The 17490-nt window shown below is 56.0% G+C and overlaps 2 protein-coding genes across 8 annotated transcripts in view; one reads left to right on the forward strand and one right to left on the reverse strand.

The window, feature by feature from the left end:
• Positions 1-6890, forward strand: part of COMP (cartilage oligomeric matrix protein) — a 35408-nt gene extending 28518 nt beyond the window's left edge. For all 3 annotated transcript variants that reach the window (XM_064396617.1, XM_064396616.1, XM_064396615.1), the window contains 14 exons: positions 742-819; positions 1201-1368; positions 2183-2287; positions 2405-2512; positions 2895-3054; positions 3468-3586; positions 3864-3916; positions 4226-4419; positions 4853-5031; positions 5192-5240; positions 5429-5625; positions 5732-5904; positions 6068-6207; positions 6351-6890. In XM_064396617.1, coding sequence (XP_064252687.1) covers positions 742-819; positions 1201-1368; positions 2183-2287; positions 2405-2512; positions 2895-3054; positions 3468-3586; positions 3864-3916; positions 4226-4419; positions 4853-5031; positions 5192-5240; positions 5429-5625; positions 5732-5904; positions 6068-6207; positions 6351-6397 — 1770 coding nt within the window. In that variant the 3' untranslated portion in view covers positions 6398-6890. The remainder of the gene's footprint in view (positions 1-741; positions 820-1200; positions 1369-2182; positions 2288-2404; positions 2513-2894; positions 3055-3467; positions 3587-3863; positions 3917-4225; positions 4420-4852; positions 5032-5191; positions 5241-5428; positions 5626-5731; positions 5905-6067; positions 6208-6350) is intronic.
• Positions 6891-10813: 3923 nt separating this feature from the next.
• Positions 10814-17490, reverse strand: part of CRTC1 (CREB regulated transcription coactivator 1) — a 45941-nt gene continuing 39264 nt past the window's right edge. For 3 of the 5 annotated variants that reach the window (XM_064396621.1, XM_064396618.1, XM_064396619.1), the window contains 3 exons: positions 15655-15741; positions 14132-14312; positions 10814-12783 (listed from right to left, as the gene is read on the reverse strand). In XM_064396621.1, the coding sequence (XP_064252691.1) occupies positions 12572-12783; positions 14132-14312; positions 15655-15741 (480 nt within the window). In that variant the 3' untranslated portion in view covers positions 10814-12571. The remainder of the gene's footprint in view (positions 12784-14131; positions 14313-15654; positions 15742-17490) is intronic. The other 2 variants (XM_064396620.1, XM_064396622.1) reach the window with 1 other exon arrangement.

Raw genomic sequence — 17490 nt, forward strand, 5'->3', positions numbered from 1 at the left:
ACACGAGGTGATGGCTGCTAAGGGATTCCTGGCTGATGGGAGGGAATTGCCAGCCCTGGAAGTGTCCCAGGCCAGCCTGGAGCAGCCTGGGATAGTGGAAGGTGTTCCTGGGGGTGGGGATGGGATGAGGAAAGGTCCCTCCTAAAGGGTCCCTCCCAACCCAAAGCGTTTTGGGATCCCGTGGTTCCGAGTATTGGGAGTGCAGGGAGAGGAGAGTGCCCAGGGTGTCCTGGCACCTGAGCCCCAGAGCCTCCCTGTGCCAGACTGGGGCTGGGCAGAGCATCCCAACGCCTCTGGGGCTGTGGGGCCATCCTGGGGCTGGGAACAAAAAGGGGAATGGGAATGGGAACGAGAATGGGAATGGGAATCCTTCCTGCTGGACACAGAAGAGTTCCTGCAGCTCTGCCACCCCCTCCCCGCTTCTCTGACAGCTCCAGGCAGATCAAAAATCCCAACAGCCTGTGCTGCTTGGGGTTTTTAGGGGTGATTGTCCCACGTGTGGCTCTGGGAATTCGGGGCTGCTGGTGGGATGCAGCCCCTGAGCTTCCAAACCCATGGAAGTGAGGGCATTCCAGCAGCCCAGCTCTGCTCCCGGCTGGAATCTCCTGGCTCTGGGGAGGCTCTGGAGCCCGGCGGGCTGTGCCTCAGGCTGCTCAGCAGGAAAGCTGCGTGCTGCCGGGCTGCTGAGCTGCCCCCGGCCCTGCCGGGGCTGGCTTGGGGCAGCTCCTGCTCTGCCGGCAGGTGTGCACCGACATCAACGAGTGCGAGACCGGGGCCGCCAGCAACTGCGTCCCGAACTCCATCTGCATCAACACCCGGGTAAAGCCTCGGGGGCACGGGGGGGGGGTCCAGGGATGGAGCCCCCCTGGAGCCCTGGGGGCTTCACTGGAGAGGAGAAGATCCAGGGAGAGCTCAGAGCCCGGGGGGCTCCAGGAGAGCTGGGGAGGGACTGGGACAAGGATGGAGGGACAGGACACGGGGAGTGGATTTAAACTGGGAAAAGGGAGATTGGGGTGGGATTTTGGGAAGGGATTCCTGGCTGGGAGGGTGGGCAGGGAATGGGATGGAATTCCCAGAGCAGCCGTGGCTGCCCTGGATCCCTGGGAGCGTCCCAGGCCACCCCCGGGGCAGGGGAGGTGTCCGGGGGGGGCTGCCGAGGGATTTACCGGACTCGAGCTGCTCGTCCCCGTTTTCCCGCAGGGATCCTACAAATGCGGGGCCTGCAAGCCGGGCTTTGTGGGCGACCAGATCAGCGGCTGCAGGAGCCCGACGGCGACCGGGGCGCGGCGCTGCCCCAACGGCGAGATCAGCCCGTGCCACGAGAAAGCCGAGTGCATCGTGGAGAGGGACGGCTCGCTGTCCTGCCAGGTGCGGGCGCCGCTGGCCCTGGCACCGGCACGGTGCCACCCGGGACCGGGACCGGGACCGCGTCTGATCCCGTGGGATGGAAGGGTCTGCTCTGACCCTCCTGCAAATGGGGACTGGTCTGACCCTCCTGAGTTTGGGGTCAGGTCTGACCCTCTCGAGGCTGGCTGGGGTCGGGTCCCTCCTGCGGTCTGGGTTTAATCCCAGTTTCCCTGCGGATTGGGTCTGGTCCGACCCCCCAAAAATTGGGGTCTGCTCTGATTCCTGCACTGTTAGGGTCCCAGATGCCCTGGGATTGGGGTCGGGTGTGATCCCAAATTCCCTGGGATTGGGGTCTGCTCTGATCCCAAATTCCCTGGGGTTGGGGTCGGGTGCAATCCCAGCTCCCTGGGGTTGGGGTCGGTCTGCTCGCTCCTCGTTCCCTCGTCCCGCGCTCCTCTCCCGGCTCTGCCACTGCCCCCTCCTGGAGAGCGCCCTTCCCGACCCGTCCCTGCTCGTCCCTGTCCCTGCGCTCCTCCCTGCGCTGCTCCCTGCGGCTTTTTGGGGTTTTGCTTTTCCCCGAATCCGTGGGGTGCGGGATTCCCTGGAGCTGAGCAGGAGGATCCGCTCGGCATCCTCAGAGCCGAGTTCTGCTGCTCCTGAGCCCAGTTCTGCTCCTCCCGGCCCAGCAGTCGGACCCGGGCTGGTGGAATTCCCGAGCTGTTTCTCCGGGGGTTGTTCCCGAGGGTTTCCCGTCCCCGGGTGTGCAGCCCTTCGTGCCGTTCCCTGGTGAATCCCGGCCTCTCGGGGCTCACTTTGTGTCTCTGCTGCCTTGCAGTGCCTCGTGGGCTGGGCAGGGAACGGCTACGTGTGCGGCAAGGACACGGACATCGACGGCGTGCCCGACGAGAAGCAGCGCTGCTCCGACAAGAAGTGCCGCAAGGTGAGGGGGGAAATCGGGAATTCCACCCCAAATTCCCTCCAGGACCAGCCCTGGGTGCTGCTGAGGGCTCGGAGCTCAGGCTGGCTCCGTCCCATGCCCATGTCCCTGTCCTGGCAGGATAACTGCGTGACCGTGCCCAACTCGGGCCAGGAGGACGCGGACCGGGACGGCATCGGGGACGCCTGCGACGACGACGCCGACGGGGACGGGATCCCAAACGCCGAGGTTGGGCTGCTGCTGCCCCGCCGGGCTCCAGCGGGAATCCGGGCTGCCAGCAGGGATTTAGGGGTTCAGTAGGAATTGAGGGGTCCCAGTGAGAGTTCAGAAGTCCCAGTGGGAATTGAGGGGTCCCAGTGGGAATTCAGGGGTCCCAGTGGGAGTTCAGGGATCCCAGTTTGAATTCAGGGGTCCCAGTGGGAGTTCAGGGGTCCCAGTTTGAATTCAGGGTCCCCAGGCCTCGCTCTGGGGGCTCTGAGGGTCTCAAACCCGTCTGAGGAACCCCCCGAGGCCGGAGGGACCCCGGGAGGGCTGGGAGCCTGTCCTCAGTGACTCCAGGCCGGGGACACCCGGGCGGAGCTGCTGTCCCCAGCGTGTCCCGGCCCTGCAGGACAACTGCGTGTACACGAGGAACACGGACCAGCGCAACGCCGACAAGGACAACTTCGGGGACGCGTGTGACAACTGCCGGCAGGTGAAGAACAACGACCAGAGGGACATCGACGGCGACGGCAGGGGCGACGAGTGTGACGATGACATGGACGGGGACGGTGAGGGCGGCCCGGCCCCGGCTGCCTCCTGCGGGGTGGCCCCAGCTCCGCTCCTGGGTGACAGACGGGGCGGTCCCCTGTCCCCTGTCCCCTCCCCCGGCTGCTGCTCTCAGCCTTTGGTTTATTTTTGTTTTATTGCTCACTGTCACACCCAGCCTCGTCCTGACTGCCTTGTGCTGCATTTCAAGGGGGAAATTTGGGAGTATCTGAGCTGCCAGCAGCTCCTGGGCCAGCTGTCCCCTGGGCTGGTCACAAACCTGGCTGGCTTTGGAGACTGAGCTGATCACAGCTGGCACAAAGCTGCTCCCAGCAGCCAGGGCTCCCAGCAAACACCACCCCCAGACCCTGAAATCCTTGCTTCAGCCATCAATCACCCCTGGGTTTTTGTGGATCCTCTCTGCCCTGTTTTGCAGGGATCAAAAACGCCATGGACAACTGCAGGAGAGTGCCCAACCCTGACCAGAGGGACGGGGACGGGGACGGCGTGGGGGACGCCTGTGACAGCTGCCCCACCCTCAGCAACCCCGACCAGGTACAGAGCCAGGGTCCTGCAGGGCCACTGCTGCCACCCAGCCACCCCTGGGGACAGCTCCAGCTGCACCCTGCCGTGGCACAAAGGAAAATTCCCTCTGGAGCCAGGGAGGAAATGGGGCACTCTGGGCTCTCCCTTCCTGCCCTGTCCCACTGCTGGAGTTCCTCAGAATCCCCCAAAAATTCCCACTGAAATTCTCCTGCTGTTGGCAGCTCTCTGTTCTCTTCCTTGCCTTTTCCTCTGGAAAATTTAAATTATTCTTCCTTTGTTTTTCTAGAAAGACACTGACCACGATCTGGTGGGAGATGTCTGTGACACCAACCAGGACAGGTGAGCTGCAGAAACTAAAAATTCTATTTATCTGCATGAAATCCTGGGGGTGAAGGAACCAAAGGGCTGTGAAAGCCTGGCTTGGCCTTATCCTATAAAAAATGGAGGTTCAGGATTTTCTTCAGGCCTCACAAAAAGCGACCACTGGAAGGAAGGAGCCCCCCAGAGCTGCCCACGTTCAGCAGGGACACTCCTGGTGTGACCTTGGGGCTGAAATCAGCGATGCAGCCGCAGCTCAGCCCCGGGAGCCTCCCGTGCTGGTGGCCCTGGGTGACCTGTCCCTGTCCCTGTCCCTGTCCCTTCTCCCAGCGACGGGGACGGGCACCAGGACTCGAGGGACAACTGCCCCACAGTGCCCAACAGCTCCCAGGTGGACACGGACGGCGACGGGCTGGGGGACGAGTGTGACGAGGATGATGATGATGATGGCATCCCCGACTTCAGGCCCCCCGGCCCCGACAACTGCAGGCTGGTGCCCAACCCGGGCCAGGAGGACTCGGATGGTGAGGGGGGAGGGAGGGACGGGGGTCCTTTGGGGGTCCTGGGGTCACTCTGGGATCTGCAGGAGTTTGGGTTTTATTGGCACCGACTTGAGCCAGGGCTGGGGCATGGCAGATGTTCACAGTGCCAGCGCTGGGGCCAGGCTTGGGGTCAGGTTTGGGATCAGATTTAGGATCATGTTTGGGGCCATGTTTGGGATCAGGTTTAGGATCACATTTGGGATCATGTTTGGGGTCAGGCTCTCTCTCCCAGCAGTGTCTGGGCTTTGAGGGGTTTCTCTGCCAGCAGGAGAAGCCTCCAGGTTTCTCTGCAGCTCCTCAGGGTGTCCCAGCCCCTTGGTGCCCTCAGCTGTCCCTGGTGCTGCCTGAGGCTGAGCAAAGCCAGGGCAGGAGCTGCTGCTCCAGGCTCCTTCCTCCTCCTCCTCCTCGTGCCCAGGGGACGGCGTGGGGAACCTGTGTGAGGATGACTTCGACAGGGACATGGTGATCGACAGGATCGACGTCTGCCCCGAGAACGCCGAGGTGACGCTCACGGACTTCAGGGCCTTCCAGACCGTGGTGCTGGACCCCGAGGGGGACGCCCAGATTGACCCCAACTGGATCGTCCTCAACCAGGTGGGGAGAGCTCCAGCTGGGAGCGGCCCTGGAGGGTTTTCCCTGAAAGGCTCCGTGGTTCTGCAGTGCCCAAATCCCTGAGTCACAGCCCTGGAGCAGCACAAGAGGGAGTTTGGTGTGTCTGGAATTGCTCTAAAGAGTCCCAATTCCTCCTTCCCAGGGCATGGAGATTGTCCAGACCATGAACAGCGACCCTGGCCTGGCTGTAGGTGAGGAATTCCCCTTCTCCCTTTGGGAAATCATCACTCAGTGCTGCTCTGATCAGCCACTGCTTAATGACTCCATCCACTGCTCCCTGTAGTGCAGAGAGTCCAAATTCCCCCTGGCAAAATCCTGGCTGAGTCCTGGCTCTGTTCTGTGCTGGAACGCTGAGTCTCTGCTCTGCTGGCCCTGACAGGGTACACAGCCTTTAACGGTGTGGATTTCGAGGGCACCTTCCACGTCAACACGGCCACGGACGACGACTACGCCGGCTTCATCTTCGGCTACCAGGACAGCTCCAGCTTCTACGTGGTGATGTGGAAGCAGATGGAGCAGACCTACTGGCAGGCAAACCCCTTCCGGGCCGTGGCAGAGCCTGGCATTCAGCTGAAGGTGAAGGAGCCCTGCAGCAGCAATTCCCTGCTGGAGTTTTGCCTTGGGATAGGCAGCTGCGTTGAATCCTTTGTGCACACACTGAGCAGGCTCTCCTCTGTCCCAGGCAGTGAAATCCAAAACGGGCCCTGGGGAGTACCTGCGGAATTCCCTGTGGCACACGGGAGACACCACGGACCAGGTGAAGCTGCTCTGGAAGGACCCCCGGAATTCGGGCTGGAAGGACAAGACCTCCTACCGCTGGTTCCTGCAGCACCGGCCCCAGGTCGGCTACATCAGGTGAGGCTCAGGGCAGGACCATTCCCACCATTCCCACCGGGACAGTCAGCCCCAGGGAGCCCCAGGACGGGTCTGGAGGGGAGCTCACCCACGGGCACGGCCAGGGACGGAGCAGCCCTGAGGCCGGGGAGCTCCTGCCACTCCCTGCCTTGTTCCCCTCCAGGGCTCGGTTCTACGAGGGCCCCGAGGTCGTGGCAGACACCGGAGTTGTCCTGGACACCACCATGAGAGGGGGACGCCTCGGGGTCTTCTGCTTCTCCCAGGAGAACATCATCTGGTCCAACCTCCGCTACCGCTGCAACGGTGAGTTGGGAGAGGCAGACTGGGAATTCTCCATTTTCCAGTCGTGGACACCTGCACAGCCACGGGACTGGGGCAGCAAACAGGACCCGAGCCTGCTTCTCCCTGCTGTTCCTGCCCCTGATCTGTGTTTGCTTTAACCTCAGACACCATCCCAGAGGACTACGAGACGTTCCGGTTCCAGCAGGACTAATCCCGGGAGCGTCCCGCAGCCCGTCCTGCCCCCGCCCGCTCCCGCTCTGGAATCCTGCCCCAAGAGCTGTCAGCACCTCCCAGCGCGCCCTCGCAGCCTCCAGCTCCCCTTCCCCAGCAGCAAATCCCTGACAATGTTACACAAACCCTCTGGGAAGGGCAGAGGTGGAGACAGGGAGTGTGAGCAGAAGCCCGAGCTGCTGCAAGCCGCAGCTCCCCGCAGCAGCTGGGATGGTTGGAGTTCGTTCGGCGTGGATGAGTCCCAGGAATCTTCTCCCTGCTCCAAGGCTCCCGAGTGTCAATGTTGTTTTCCTTTTCAAGACCTGCTGCAAAGCAAACTCAGCACGAGTCTGAGAGGGACACGTGGAGCAGCCTCGGTACAAGTTGCTCGTTTTAAGAAATGAAAAAGCACTTTAAGGAGAGTATCTTTGTTCTGGAATGTTGGAAAGAAACACTTGGAATGCTGGATAATAAATTCTAGATTTCTCCTTGTTCATGTGTGGTTCTCTCCACTCTTCTGAAGCTTTTCCCTTGCAGATGTGGAAGGGAGGAACCCTCCAGGGCTGAGCTCAGTGGGGCTGATTGGGAATGTTCTTGGAAATGCCAATGCATGGAGGCACCTTTTCCTGAAGAGCCTCCCTCTCCCCAGCCCTGCCCTGCCCTGCCCGCTTCTTGCTGGAACAACAATTAAAACTTCTCCTTTTTTCCCACAGGATTCTCTCCCTTTTTCCCACAGGATTCTCTCCCTTTTTTTTCCATGGGATTCTCTCCCTTTTCCCCACAGGATTCTCTCCCTTTTTTCCACAGGATTCTCTCCCTTTTTTCCACGCTTTTCCCATCCCACCCCTCCACCCCTGAAGACAAGAGCCAGCGGATTTTACCCCTTCAGGCCTTTATTTTGATAAAATTGGTCAAGCCCACATAAGGCAACGCACACACGGCTCCGCCCGCCCCCCGCCCGCCCCAACCGCCTCGGAAAATAAATAACACAAACCAAGAGGACTCCATGTAGTGTTTGGCTTTGCAGTATAGAAATTCCACACAATGATTCTGTTGTGTTGTTGTTTTTTTTTTTTGTTTGTTTTGTTGGTTTTTTTTCCCCTGTTTAAAAAGGTAAAAATGATTTATAATACACAGTCAGAATGTCGTGGTGCCCGCATAGAAAACCGACATGCAATCCATGCCTACACTGCGCCGTATAAATAAGATGCAACTCAAAATACAAAGAACAGGAACACTACAAAGTTTAATTCTAAGAGGGAGGGAGGTTTTTTTGGGTTTTTTTTCTTTTTCCTGGTTGTTTTTTAAAAAGGACAGACACACGTAACAAAGGCTACCTGCGCTTTCACATTGCCATCACAGTGACGGGGGGGCCGTTGCTCCGAGGAATAAACGCGCTGGTTTTGGGGTTTCTCCCGAAAAAAACAGCCAAGGTCGGGATCTGCGGGGGAGGAGGGGCCTTCCTGCTTCCTTCCTGTCCAGAGGGGGGTGCCAGGGTCTTTCCTTAAGGGAATTAAGGAAATGAAGCTCAAGCCTTAATTGTTGTTTTGGCAGAAATCCAAGGTTTTAGGTTCGTTTTTGAGGGAAATTTAGGTAAACTGCTTTTAGGTAAACTCAGGGCAGCTTTTGCTCCTGGAATCATGGAATTGAGGTTGGGAAAGAGCCACTGCATCAGGGTTGGAAAAGGATCATTGAATTAAGGCTGGAAAAGAACCTGAATCAAGTTTGGAAAAGAATCACCAAATCAGGGTTGGAAAGAACGACCAAATCCAGGTGGGAGAAGAAAAACCAAATTAAGGTCGGAAAAGAATTCTGGAACCAAGGTTGGGAAGGAACAACCAAATCAAGGTTGGAAAAGACCTGCAGGACCATGGAACCCAACCTCCCTCTGAGCTGAAGGTTCACCATGAGCGCTCCTAAAAACGAATTCACCAAATAATCCACGAAACCCCCGCGGAGGCCGTGAGCGCCCGACGGCTCCGAGGAGCCTCGCGGCCCTTTCTGGAAAGGTTTTCCCCTCTGGAAAATGAAAAATCAGCCCGGGGGGGGCAGAGCCCAGCCCCGGCCGTGCGTGGGGCACAGGGGGGGCTGGCAAGCGCTCCCTGCCATGCAGAAGCCGTGGGAGCCGGGCATGCCCAGGGGGGATCTATGTACAGGGAAAGGAGCCCCCCGCGCCAGGGCTGGGCTGGCTGCTGGAAAAAATCACAGTTTTGGATGCACCGAGGGTTTATTCCTGCTCTTCCCCATTGTATTGGCAAATGCAACAGTCTAGCTTGGGAATTGGGGGTTAATTCCTTGTGGAGATAGAAAAACACGAGGGAGGGAGGGAGGGGGGATAGGAGGGAGGGTGGGACAGTCACCCCTGGAGACACCAGACAGCTTCACCACCACGGAAATCAATTTAGCAATGATAGCAATTAACACCATTTTCTCCTTGAATTATTTTTTTTGCTAAGTGATGGTTTTCCCTTTCTGCCCCCACCCGTGGGGAGGGAGCCCCAGACACTGAAATGAGCACAGGGCTGCTCCATTTGGAAGAAAAGCAGATTATTTGTTCTGGGAACACTTGGGATCCACTCCATGCTTTGCTCTGGGTTTGCTTCCAGACCAGCCTGATGCCACAACAAGTGGAGTTTGGAGGAGTGAGAAAGGGGGAATCCTCTGGGGCAGCTCCCACGTGAAAGGCTCCCTGGGGAAGGGAAAGGCAGGAGCTGCTGCAATCCTGGATCCCCAGGGTCGGGATGAGAGCAGCTCCTCCCTGGCCACAGCTGGAGCCCATCCTGTCACCCCCAGCACTGCCCCGGGGACAGCTCCTGCCCCTCCGAGGGGTTCAACCTGCATCTCTCCCAGCTGGAGGGTCCCTGACTGTGACCGCTGCATCCAAGGTGTGTTAGTTTGGAATTAAGGCGATTTTCAAGGTCTACTTACAAGTCTAAGAAACAAAGAGCTCTTATTTACACCCGGAGTTAAGGACCAGCCAGGGGCTCCCTGCCGTGAGCACCCCCAGCTCCTGCCCTGGTGACAGGGAGTGCACAGGCACGGAGCCCTCGGGGGAGAGCAGCACAATCCCACCGGCAGCTGCACAAAGCTCCCACTGCCCTCCAGCCAGGGCTCCGAGGCACCCGGCCCAAATTCCTCCTGCTTTTTCCAGGCCTCCTCCTGTCTGAGCTGCCTTTTATCTCCTCCTTAAACTGAAAAAGCGTGAGGGGTCTGACAGCAGCCACCAGGAGTGGATGTGTCCTACCGAGCTCAAACCCTGCCAAAAAATCCCAAAACCTTCCCAAGAGATGCAGGGAAACCTCTGGAGGGCGGGGAGAAGGAGAAAATGAAAACAAAACAAAACAAAAAAACAACGAAGAAATAAAAAAAGACACAGGGAAGCCAAGAAAAAATTCCACATTTTTAGTGCAAATGGTCAACAAATGGCACAGAGGGTGAGGGGAGCCCGGGCTGGGCAGGCCCCGAGCAGCCAGACGGGCAGCCCGCATTTCTGGAAGCACACAGAAACTTGGTATAACTCATCAAACCCAGCACGGAGCCCTCGTTAACTGCAGGGGGCTCTCGTTAATTGCGGGGGAACTCGTTAAGAGCCCTTCCCAACGAGGAGAAGGAAAATCCAGGAGGGGCATGAGGGAGAACAGAGCCTGGGAGGGAGAACAAAACCCAGCTGCTGGAACTGGGACTGGGAACTGGGACTGGAACTGGAACTGGGACTGGGGACTGGGACTGGAACTGGAACTGGGACTGGGACTGGGGACTGGGGACTGGGAACTGGGAATTGGGACTGGGAACTGGGAACTGGAACTGGAACTGGGACTGGGACTGGGACTGGGAACTGGGACTGGGAACTGGGAACTGGGAACTGGAACTGGAACTGGAACTGGAACTGGGACTGGGACTGGGACTGGGAACTGGGAACTGGAACTGGGACTGGGACTGGGAACTGGGAACTGGAACTGGAACTGGGACTGGGACTGGGGACTGGGAACTGGGAATTGGGACTGGGAACTGGGAACTGGAACTGGAACTGGGAACTGGAACTGGGACTGGGAACTGGAACTGGACTGGGAACTGGAACTGGACTGGGAGGGGATTTTGGGGCCTGGAGTCCACCAGGCTGCTCCAGCCCAGGCTGGAGGCGCCTCCCTCTCCAGGAGCAGCACAGCCTCGGGGTGAGTTAATTAGTGAATTAGTTACTGGCTCCAAATCCTGTTAATTGCTGCTGAATTGCCTCTCCCCTGCAGATCCCAGTGCAATGAGGATGCTCCAGCAGCGCCCTTGAATTCCTTCATTCCCAGAAATGTGGGAATCATTCTCTCCAGCCAGAGCGAAACCCCCAGTTCCCAGCCTGAGGAATCTGGGTGGGATTTTTTTTTTTTTTAATTTGCAGCACAAAATATTCACAAGGACCATCAGAAATAATCAATTCTCCATTTAATTAAACAGAATTTTGGAGGATTCAATCCTGGCCATTGTGGAGCAAGAGATTTTTTTTTTCCCCCGGGTGAATGAAGGAATTTTTAAGTTCCAACCACCCTATTTTGCCTTTCCAAAGGAAAATATCTAAACTTGCCTTGGGCTTCCTTATTCCTGCTTAACATCTGTGTAAAATTCCAGTTAGTTTAAAAATACCTACATATATAATATATATATATAATATATTTCTGGAATAAAACCACAAAAAAAATGTACTGTACAAATATTATGTAGAGTGCTTCCATTGGCTGTATGTAGTTGAGCTACTTTCCTAATATCCAAATATTTAAATAAAATTTAAAAAAAAATAAATGACAACAACAACAACCAAAAAAATCATAAATAAGTAACAGAATAAGTAATGAATAAGAATAAAAAATTAAAAAATCATGATTCTACGAGCCTGGCATTGCTATGGAAATGCCCTTCCTGTTGCCCAGGAATCTCTCACAAAGTAAAAATTAGGATTATGCAGGTTAGTCTCTATTTTTTTAGCTGCTTTAAGATGTTCTGATCCTCTGTCTAATCCAGTAATGAATTATAGAACTTTCATGTGTGCTCAGAAATGCTCTCTATATATGCAGCCATATATAGAAATAGATATATATTACACATATATTTTTTTTAAAAAGACAAAACAAAACAAACCATAAAAAGCTTAGAAAAAAATAGTGTTGAAGGTGGATTGGGGGCCTGGCGGCCGCGGCGGCTCCGCTGTGCCGGGACTGCCGGGGCCGGAGGGAGGGGCAGGGGCTGGCACACGCCTGGGACCGGCAGCGGCACGGGCGCTGCCAGTGCAGGGCACGGCGGCACGGCAGGGCTTGGCTCCCGAGGGGCAGGGCCCCCCAGCCCCCCAGCCCCGCTCCGGGCAGTGCCAGCCCCCCCGGCCCCGTGACTGCCCCCAGCCCCTCCCTGGGGCACAGGGCAGGGACAAGGTCCCACCCGGGCAGAGGGGCTCTGCAGAGGGAAAGGCCGACGGCAAACCGGGAAAAACCACCGGGACAAACCGGGAAAAACCACCGGGACAAACCGGGAAAACCACCGGGACAAACCGGGAAAAACCACCGGGACAAACCGGGACAAACCGGACAAGTCCTGACTGCTGGACGGCAACGAGCGGCTCGGGGCGACACGCGGGGACGGGCTCGGCAGCGCGGCAAGCTCGGACAACAAGCTCTGGTTACTGATTGTACAGGGGCACGAGAGCTGCTCCCCGGGCTGGGACGGACCCCCCAGGACGGACCCTCCAGGATGGAACGGAGCTCCAGGGTGGGATGGACCCCCCAGGACGGACCCTCCGGGCTGGGATGGACCCTCCAGGATGGAACGGAGCTCCAGGGTGGGATCGACCCTCCGGGCTGGGATGGAGCTCCAGGGTGGGATGGAGCTCCAGGGTGGAATGGCCCCTCCAGGATGGAACGGAGCTCCAGGGTGCGACAGACCCGCCGGGATGGACCCTTCAGGGTGGCATGGACCTTTCAGGATGGACCCTTCAGGATAGACCCTCCAGGATGGGATGGAGCTCCAGGAAAGGATGCAGCTCCAGGAAGGGATACAGCCTCAGGATGGGATACAGCTCCAGGAGGGGTGCAGCTTCAGGAGAGGATGCAGCTCCAGAAGGGGATACAGCTCCAGGAGGGCACAGAGCCCCAGGAGGGCACAGAGCCCCAGGAGGGGCGGCCCGGGCGGGCCCTGCGGCTCACAGCCGGTCCATGCGGAACGTGTCCTCTGTGGCGGGGTCGGTGAGGACCATGTCGGGGTCGTTGAGCATGTGCAGTCCATCCAGGGTCAAGGGGTCAATTTTGAGTTCATCCAGAGGGAACTGGGAATCCGTGTCGAAGCTGACGTCCCCCACTCCTGCCAAGGAGCTGGTCAGTTCTTTTGATAAGCTGGGGGGGGATTCTCCTGTCACTGCAGGGGACAAAACACACAGGGGTCAAACTCCAGCGTGGAAGTCAGGAAACAGCTCCCAAAAACCCTGGAAACGTTTGTGGAGCTCTCAGATGAGGAACATCCACTCTCCTTCAGATTTCAGGGTCCTCACAGCACCTCCAAGCCACCAAACACAACCCAAAATTCGTGTTTGGTGTGACTGGAGCCTTTTCTCTCCCTCAGCTTTAGGAGGAGTAACCTCAATTTCCACCATTCCCATCAGCAATCCCTGGCTGCAGGCACAGGATCCCAGGCAGGGATTGTTTCCAAAATCCCACTGTGAGCAGATTGGCCACCATATGTGACACTCCAAGCCCGTGCTGGCCAGGGAAGGAGCTTGGCTGCCACAGCTTTGCCTCACTGCAGCAGAGGATCCAGGGAATTCAGAGGCAGGAAAAATGCAGAGGAAAACTGGGGCTCCACCTGTGTGCAGGTGAGCACTGGGACACACCTGGACTGGAGTTAGGAATGGCTGAAGGAAGGGGACACTGACCCCAATGTCAGAAGACTGTTGGGGCTGTCCCAGGGGGGGTCAGGTACCTGTCAGGATGATGTTGGGGATGCTGCCAGGGGGGGTCAGGTACCTGTCAGGACAATGCTGGGGCTGTCCCCAGGGGTCAGGTACCTGTCAGGATGATGTTGGGGCTGTCCCCAGGTCAGGATGATGTTGGGGCTGTCCCAGGGGTCAGGTACCTGTCAGGATGATGTTGGGGCTGTCCCCAGGGGTCAGGTACCTGTCAGGACAATGCTGGGGCTGTCCCCAGGGGTCAGGTACCTGTCAGGATGATGTTGGGGCTGTCCCCAGGGGTCAGGTACCTGTCAGGACAATGCTGGGGCTGTCCCCAGGGGTCAGGTACCTGTCAGGATGATGTTGGGGATGTCCCAGGGGTCAGGTACCTGTCAGGACAATGCTGGGGCTGTCCCCAGGGGTCAGGTACCTGTCAGGATGATGTTGGGGCTGTCCCCAGGTCAGGATGATGTTGGGGCTGTCCCCAGGGGTCAGGTACCTGTCAGGACAATGCTGGGGCTGTCCCAGGGGGGGTTTCAGGTACCTGTCAGGATGATGTTGGGGCTGTCCCAGGGGTTCAGGATGATGTTGGGGCTGTCCCAGGGGTTCAGGATGATGTTGGGGCTGTCCCAGGGGGGTCAGGTACCTGTCAGGATGATGTTGGGGATCCTGCCCCAGGGTTCAGGTACCTGTCAGGATGATGTTGGGGATCCTGCCCCAGGGTTCAGGTACCTGTCAGGATGATGTTGGGGATCCTGCCCCAGGGTTCAGGTACCTGTCAGGATGATGTTGGGGATCCTGCCAGGGGGGTTCAGGTACCTGTCAGGATGATGTTGGGGATGTTGCCGTGGCTGGAGTAGCCCAGCTGCTGCGAGTCCTGCAGGCTGCCGTGGCTGCCCGTCAGTCCCATCATGGCAGCCTGCGAGTAGTTGAGGGTGGAGCAGGGGCTGTACAGGCTGTTGGAGCTGATGGCGTTCTCGATCATGTTGAACTGCTCCAGCTGCAGGGCGACACCACAGCGGTTAGCTGCCAGCCAGCAGGACAGGGCCAGGGACACACGGACACGGCTCCAGGACACACGGACAGGCAAACAAATTCATCTTTCCTTGCTCAAAAAGGGGCTGCGGGCCCCGAGCTGCACGGGACAGTCCCTGCCCAATTCGGGAGAGGGAGGCACCAAACTGGGGGCAAGGACAGAAGAGGGAGGGTGGAGAGGGAAAAAGGGAATCCAGGGCAGCCCCGAGGTCTCTGCCCAGCAGAATTCCTGCCAGGGTTCATCCCACTTTAAGAATTCCACAATTTAATTAATTTAATTCCAGAATTCAATTCATCCATGCTCTGGTGGAGGGTGGAGAGGGAAAAAGGGAATCCAGGGCAGCCCCGAGGTCTCTGCCCAGCAGAATTCCTGCCAGGGTTCATCCCACTTTAAGAATTCCCCAATTTAATTAATTTAATTCAATCATTTAATTCATCCATGCTCTGGGTGGCCAAACCAAGGGAGGGACTGGTTATTCCCAGATGAAACCAGCCATGGATTATTCCCAGATTCCTACAAGGGAATCCTTCCCAACGGCAGCTCCAGCCAGAAACTCCAGCTTGAAATATTGAATTATTTTTACTCCGCAAGGCATGCCCATGATGTTTCCTTTTAAAAGCTTCATGATTATATTTTTTTAATTGATCTCCAATTTTTAAAGCTTCATTTTAATATATATATTTTTATTGATTTCCCATTTTAAAAGCGTCATTATCATACATTTTTAAATTGATCTCCCATTTTAAAAGCTTGATTATTATTTACTTTTTAATTGATCTCCAATTCTAAAAGCTTCATTATAATTGATCTCCGATTTTAAAAGCTTCATTATTATACATTTTTAAATTGATCTCCCATTTTATAAGCTTCATTATTATACATTTTTAATTGATCTCCCATTTTAAAAGCTTCATGATTATATTTTTTTTAACTGATCTCCCATTTTAAAAGCTTCATGATTATATATTTTAATTGATCTCCAATTTTATAAGCTTCATTATTATATATTTTTAATTGATCTCCCATAAAAATTAATTATTATATATTTTTAATTGCTCTCCCATTTTAAAAGTTTAATTATTACATATATTTTTAATTGATCTCCCATTTTTTGGCAGAACCTGCGTGGGACGGGGAGAACAAAGAGTAAGGAGGGGGTGGGAGGGAAACCAAACAAAACAAGAAACAAACAAAAAGCAGGAGAACTCTACATGGACAAAACGGGGACGTGACGTAAATTAATCAGGAGTTAATTGGGATTAATTTGAGGCGGGAGGGCCAGGAGGCCCGAGATGAATTTGCTCACCTGGTGGGAGAGGGCATTAGCCTGCCTAGCTGTCATCTGCTGCTCATAATAGGAGTCCCCAAAAACACTGCCCAGCATGGAAGAATGCTGAAACAAAACAGAGGCTTCATGGTGCACAACCCCCACTGCCCGCCCGGCCGGGCCGCCGACAGCCGGGAACCCGGGGTGCTGGGAATCGGGAATGCTGAGAAACCCGGGGTGCTGGGGAATCTGGGAATGCTGAGAAATCTGGGAATGCTGAAAAACCCGGAGTGCTGGGGAATCGGGAATGCTGAAAAACCTGGAGTGCTGGGGAATCTGGGAATGCCAGAGAAACCCGGGGTGCTGGGGAATCTGGGAATGCCGAGAAACCTGGAGTGCTGGGGAATCTGGGAATGCTGAGAAACCTGGAGTGCTGGGGAATCTGGGAATGCTGAGAAATCTGGGAATGCTGAGAAATCTGGGAATGCCAGAGAAACCCGGAGTGCAGGGAAATCTGGGAATGCCGGGAAATCTGGGAATGCCAGAGAAACCCGGAGTGCTGGGAAATCTGGGAATGCCAGAGAAACCCGGAGTGCTGGAGAATCGGGAATGCTGAGAAATCTGGGAATGCTGAGAAATCTGTGAATTCCAGAGAAATCCAGGAATTCTACAGAAATCAGCACGGAGCGGGCGGGAATCGCCTGGGGCCCTCACGGGGGCCCAGGGGATCCACAGGGAGCAAGAGGGGATCCCTCAGGGCCCAGAGGATCCCACAGGATCCCACAGGGAGCAGGAATGAATCCCTCAGGGCCCAGAGGATCCCACAGGGCCCGGGGGATCCCTCAGGGCCCAGAGGATCCCTCAAGATCCCACACGGAACAGGCGGGAATTCCTCCAGACCCTGAGGATCCCAGAGGATCCCAACAGGGCCCAGAGAATGCCAGAGGGTCCCCCAGGATCCTCATGGGGCAGGAGGGAATCCCTCTGAACCAGGAAGATCCCACAGGATCCACAGGGAACAGGAATGAATCCCACAGGACCCCCCCAGGATCCTCACGGAGCAGGAGGAACCCTCAGGACCAGGAAGATCCCCCAGGACCCTCACGGAGCAGGAGGGAATCCCACAGGACCCCAAAGGCCTCTCCCTGAGCAGGAGATGGAGAACTGGGATTTCCCCACACTGCGCTGGGCAGGGACAGAAGCACAATTTCTGCTTTTTGGGGATTTTGTGAGATTTTGTGGGATTTTATGGCATTTCCCCCCACTGAGGCGGGAGGGGCTGCTCTGGCTCTGGGTCTGCAGCCCCAAAAGGCAAAATTCCTGATTTAAATCATTCCAAGGTTGCTGCAGAGCAGGAAAGGTCAGGGGGAAACTCAGTGAGAATTCCAGGAGGAATTCCTCAGCCTTGCTACATCGCTGCCCAGTCCCTCAGTTATTCCCCACCGTTTATCAATTATTCTAAAGGTGACCAAGAATTTCAGGTCCGTGTTTTAAGCCTGGTCAAAAATGCCAGATCAAAACCAGCAACATCACTCCCGATTTCAAATTCTAAATTCTGATATTGCAGCTGAAAATAAAAACCAATTACTGACAAAGAGAACATCTCTAAAAGACAATTCCCATGGAGTGGTTGTCTCAGTCTTGGAAAACAAAATTCAGTTGCTGGTTTATGCACATGGCAAAAGCAGAAGGCCAGAAATTTCCTCCTTAAAAACCTAAGCATGGGAAACTCAGGAGAAGTTTAGGAAGAATCAGAATGGGCACGGGTTTTAGACCCTAAATAAACCCACTCTGTATGAAAAACTAATTCAAAAATCACCCGAACTGCCCCTTGGCTGAGCAGATCCTGCTCGGTCCCAGGGCTGCTCTGAGCTG

The sequence above is a fragment of the Passer domesticus genome, chromosome 21 (genome assembly GCF_036417665.1).
Source record: "Passer domesticus isolate bPasDom1 chromosome 21, bPasDom1.hap1, whole genome shotgun sequence".
Taxonomy (NCBI): Eukaryota; Metazoa; Chordata; class Aves; order Passeriformes; family Passeridae; genus Passer; species Passer domesticus.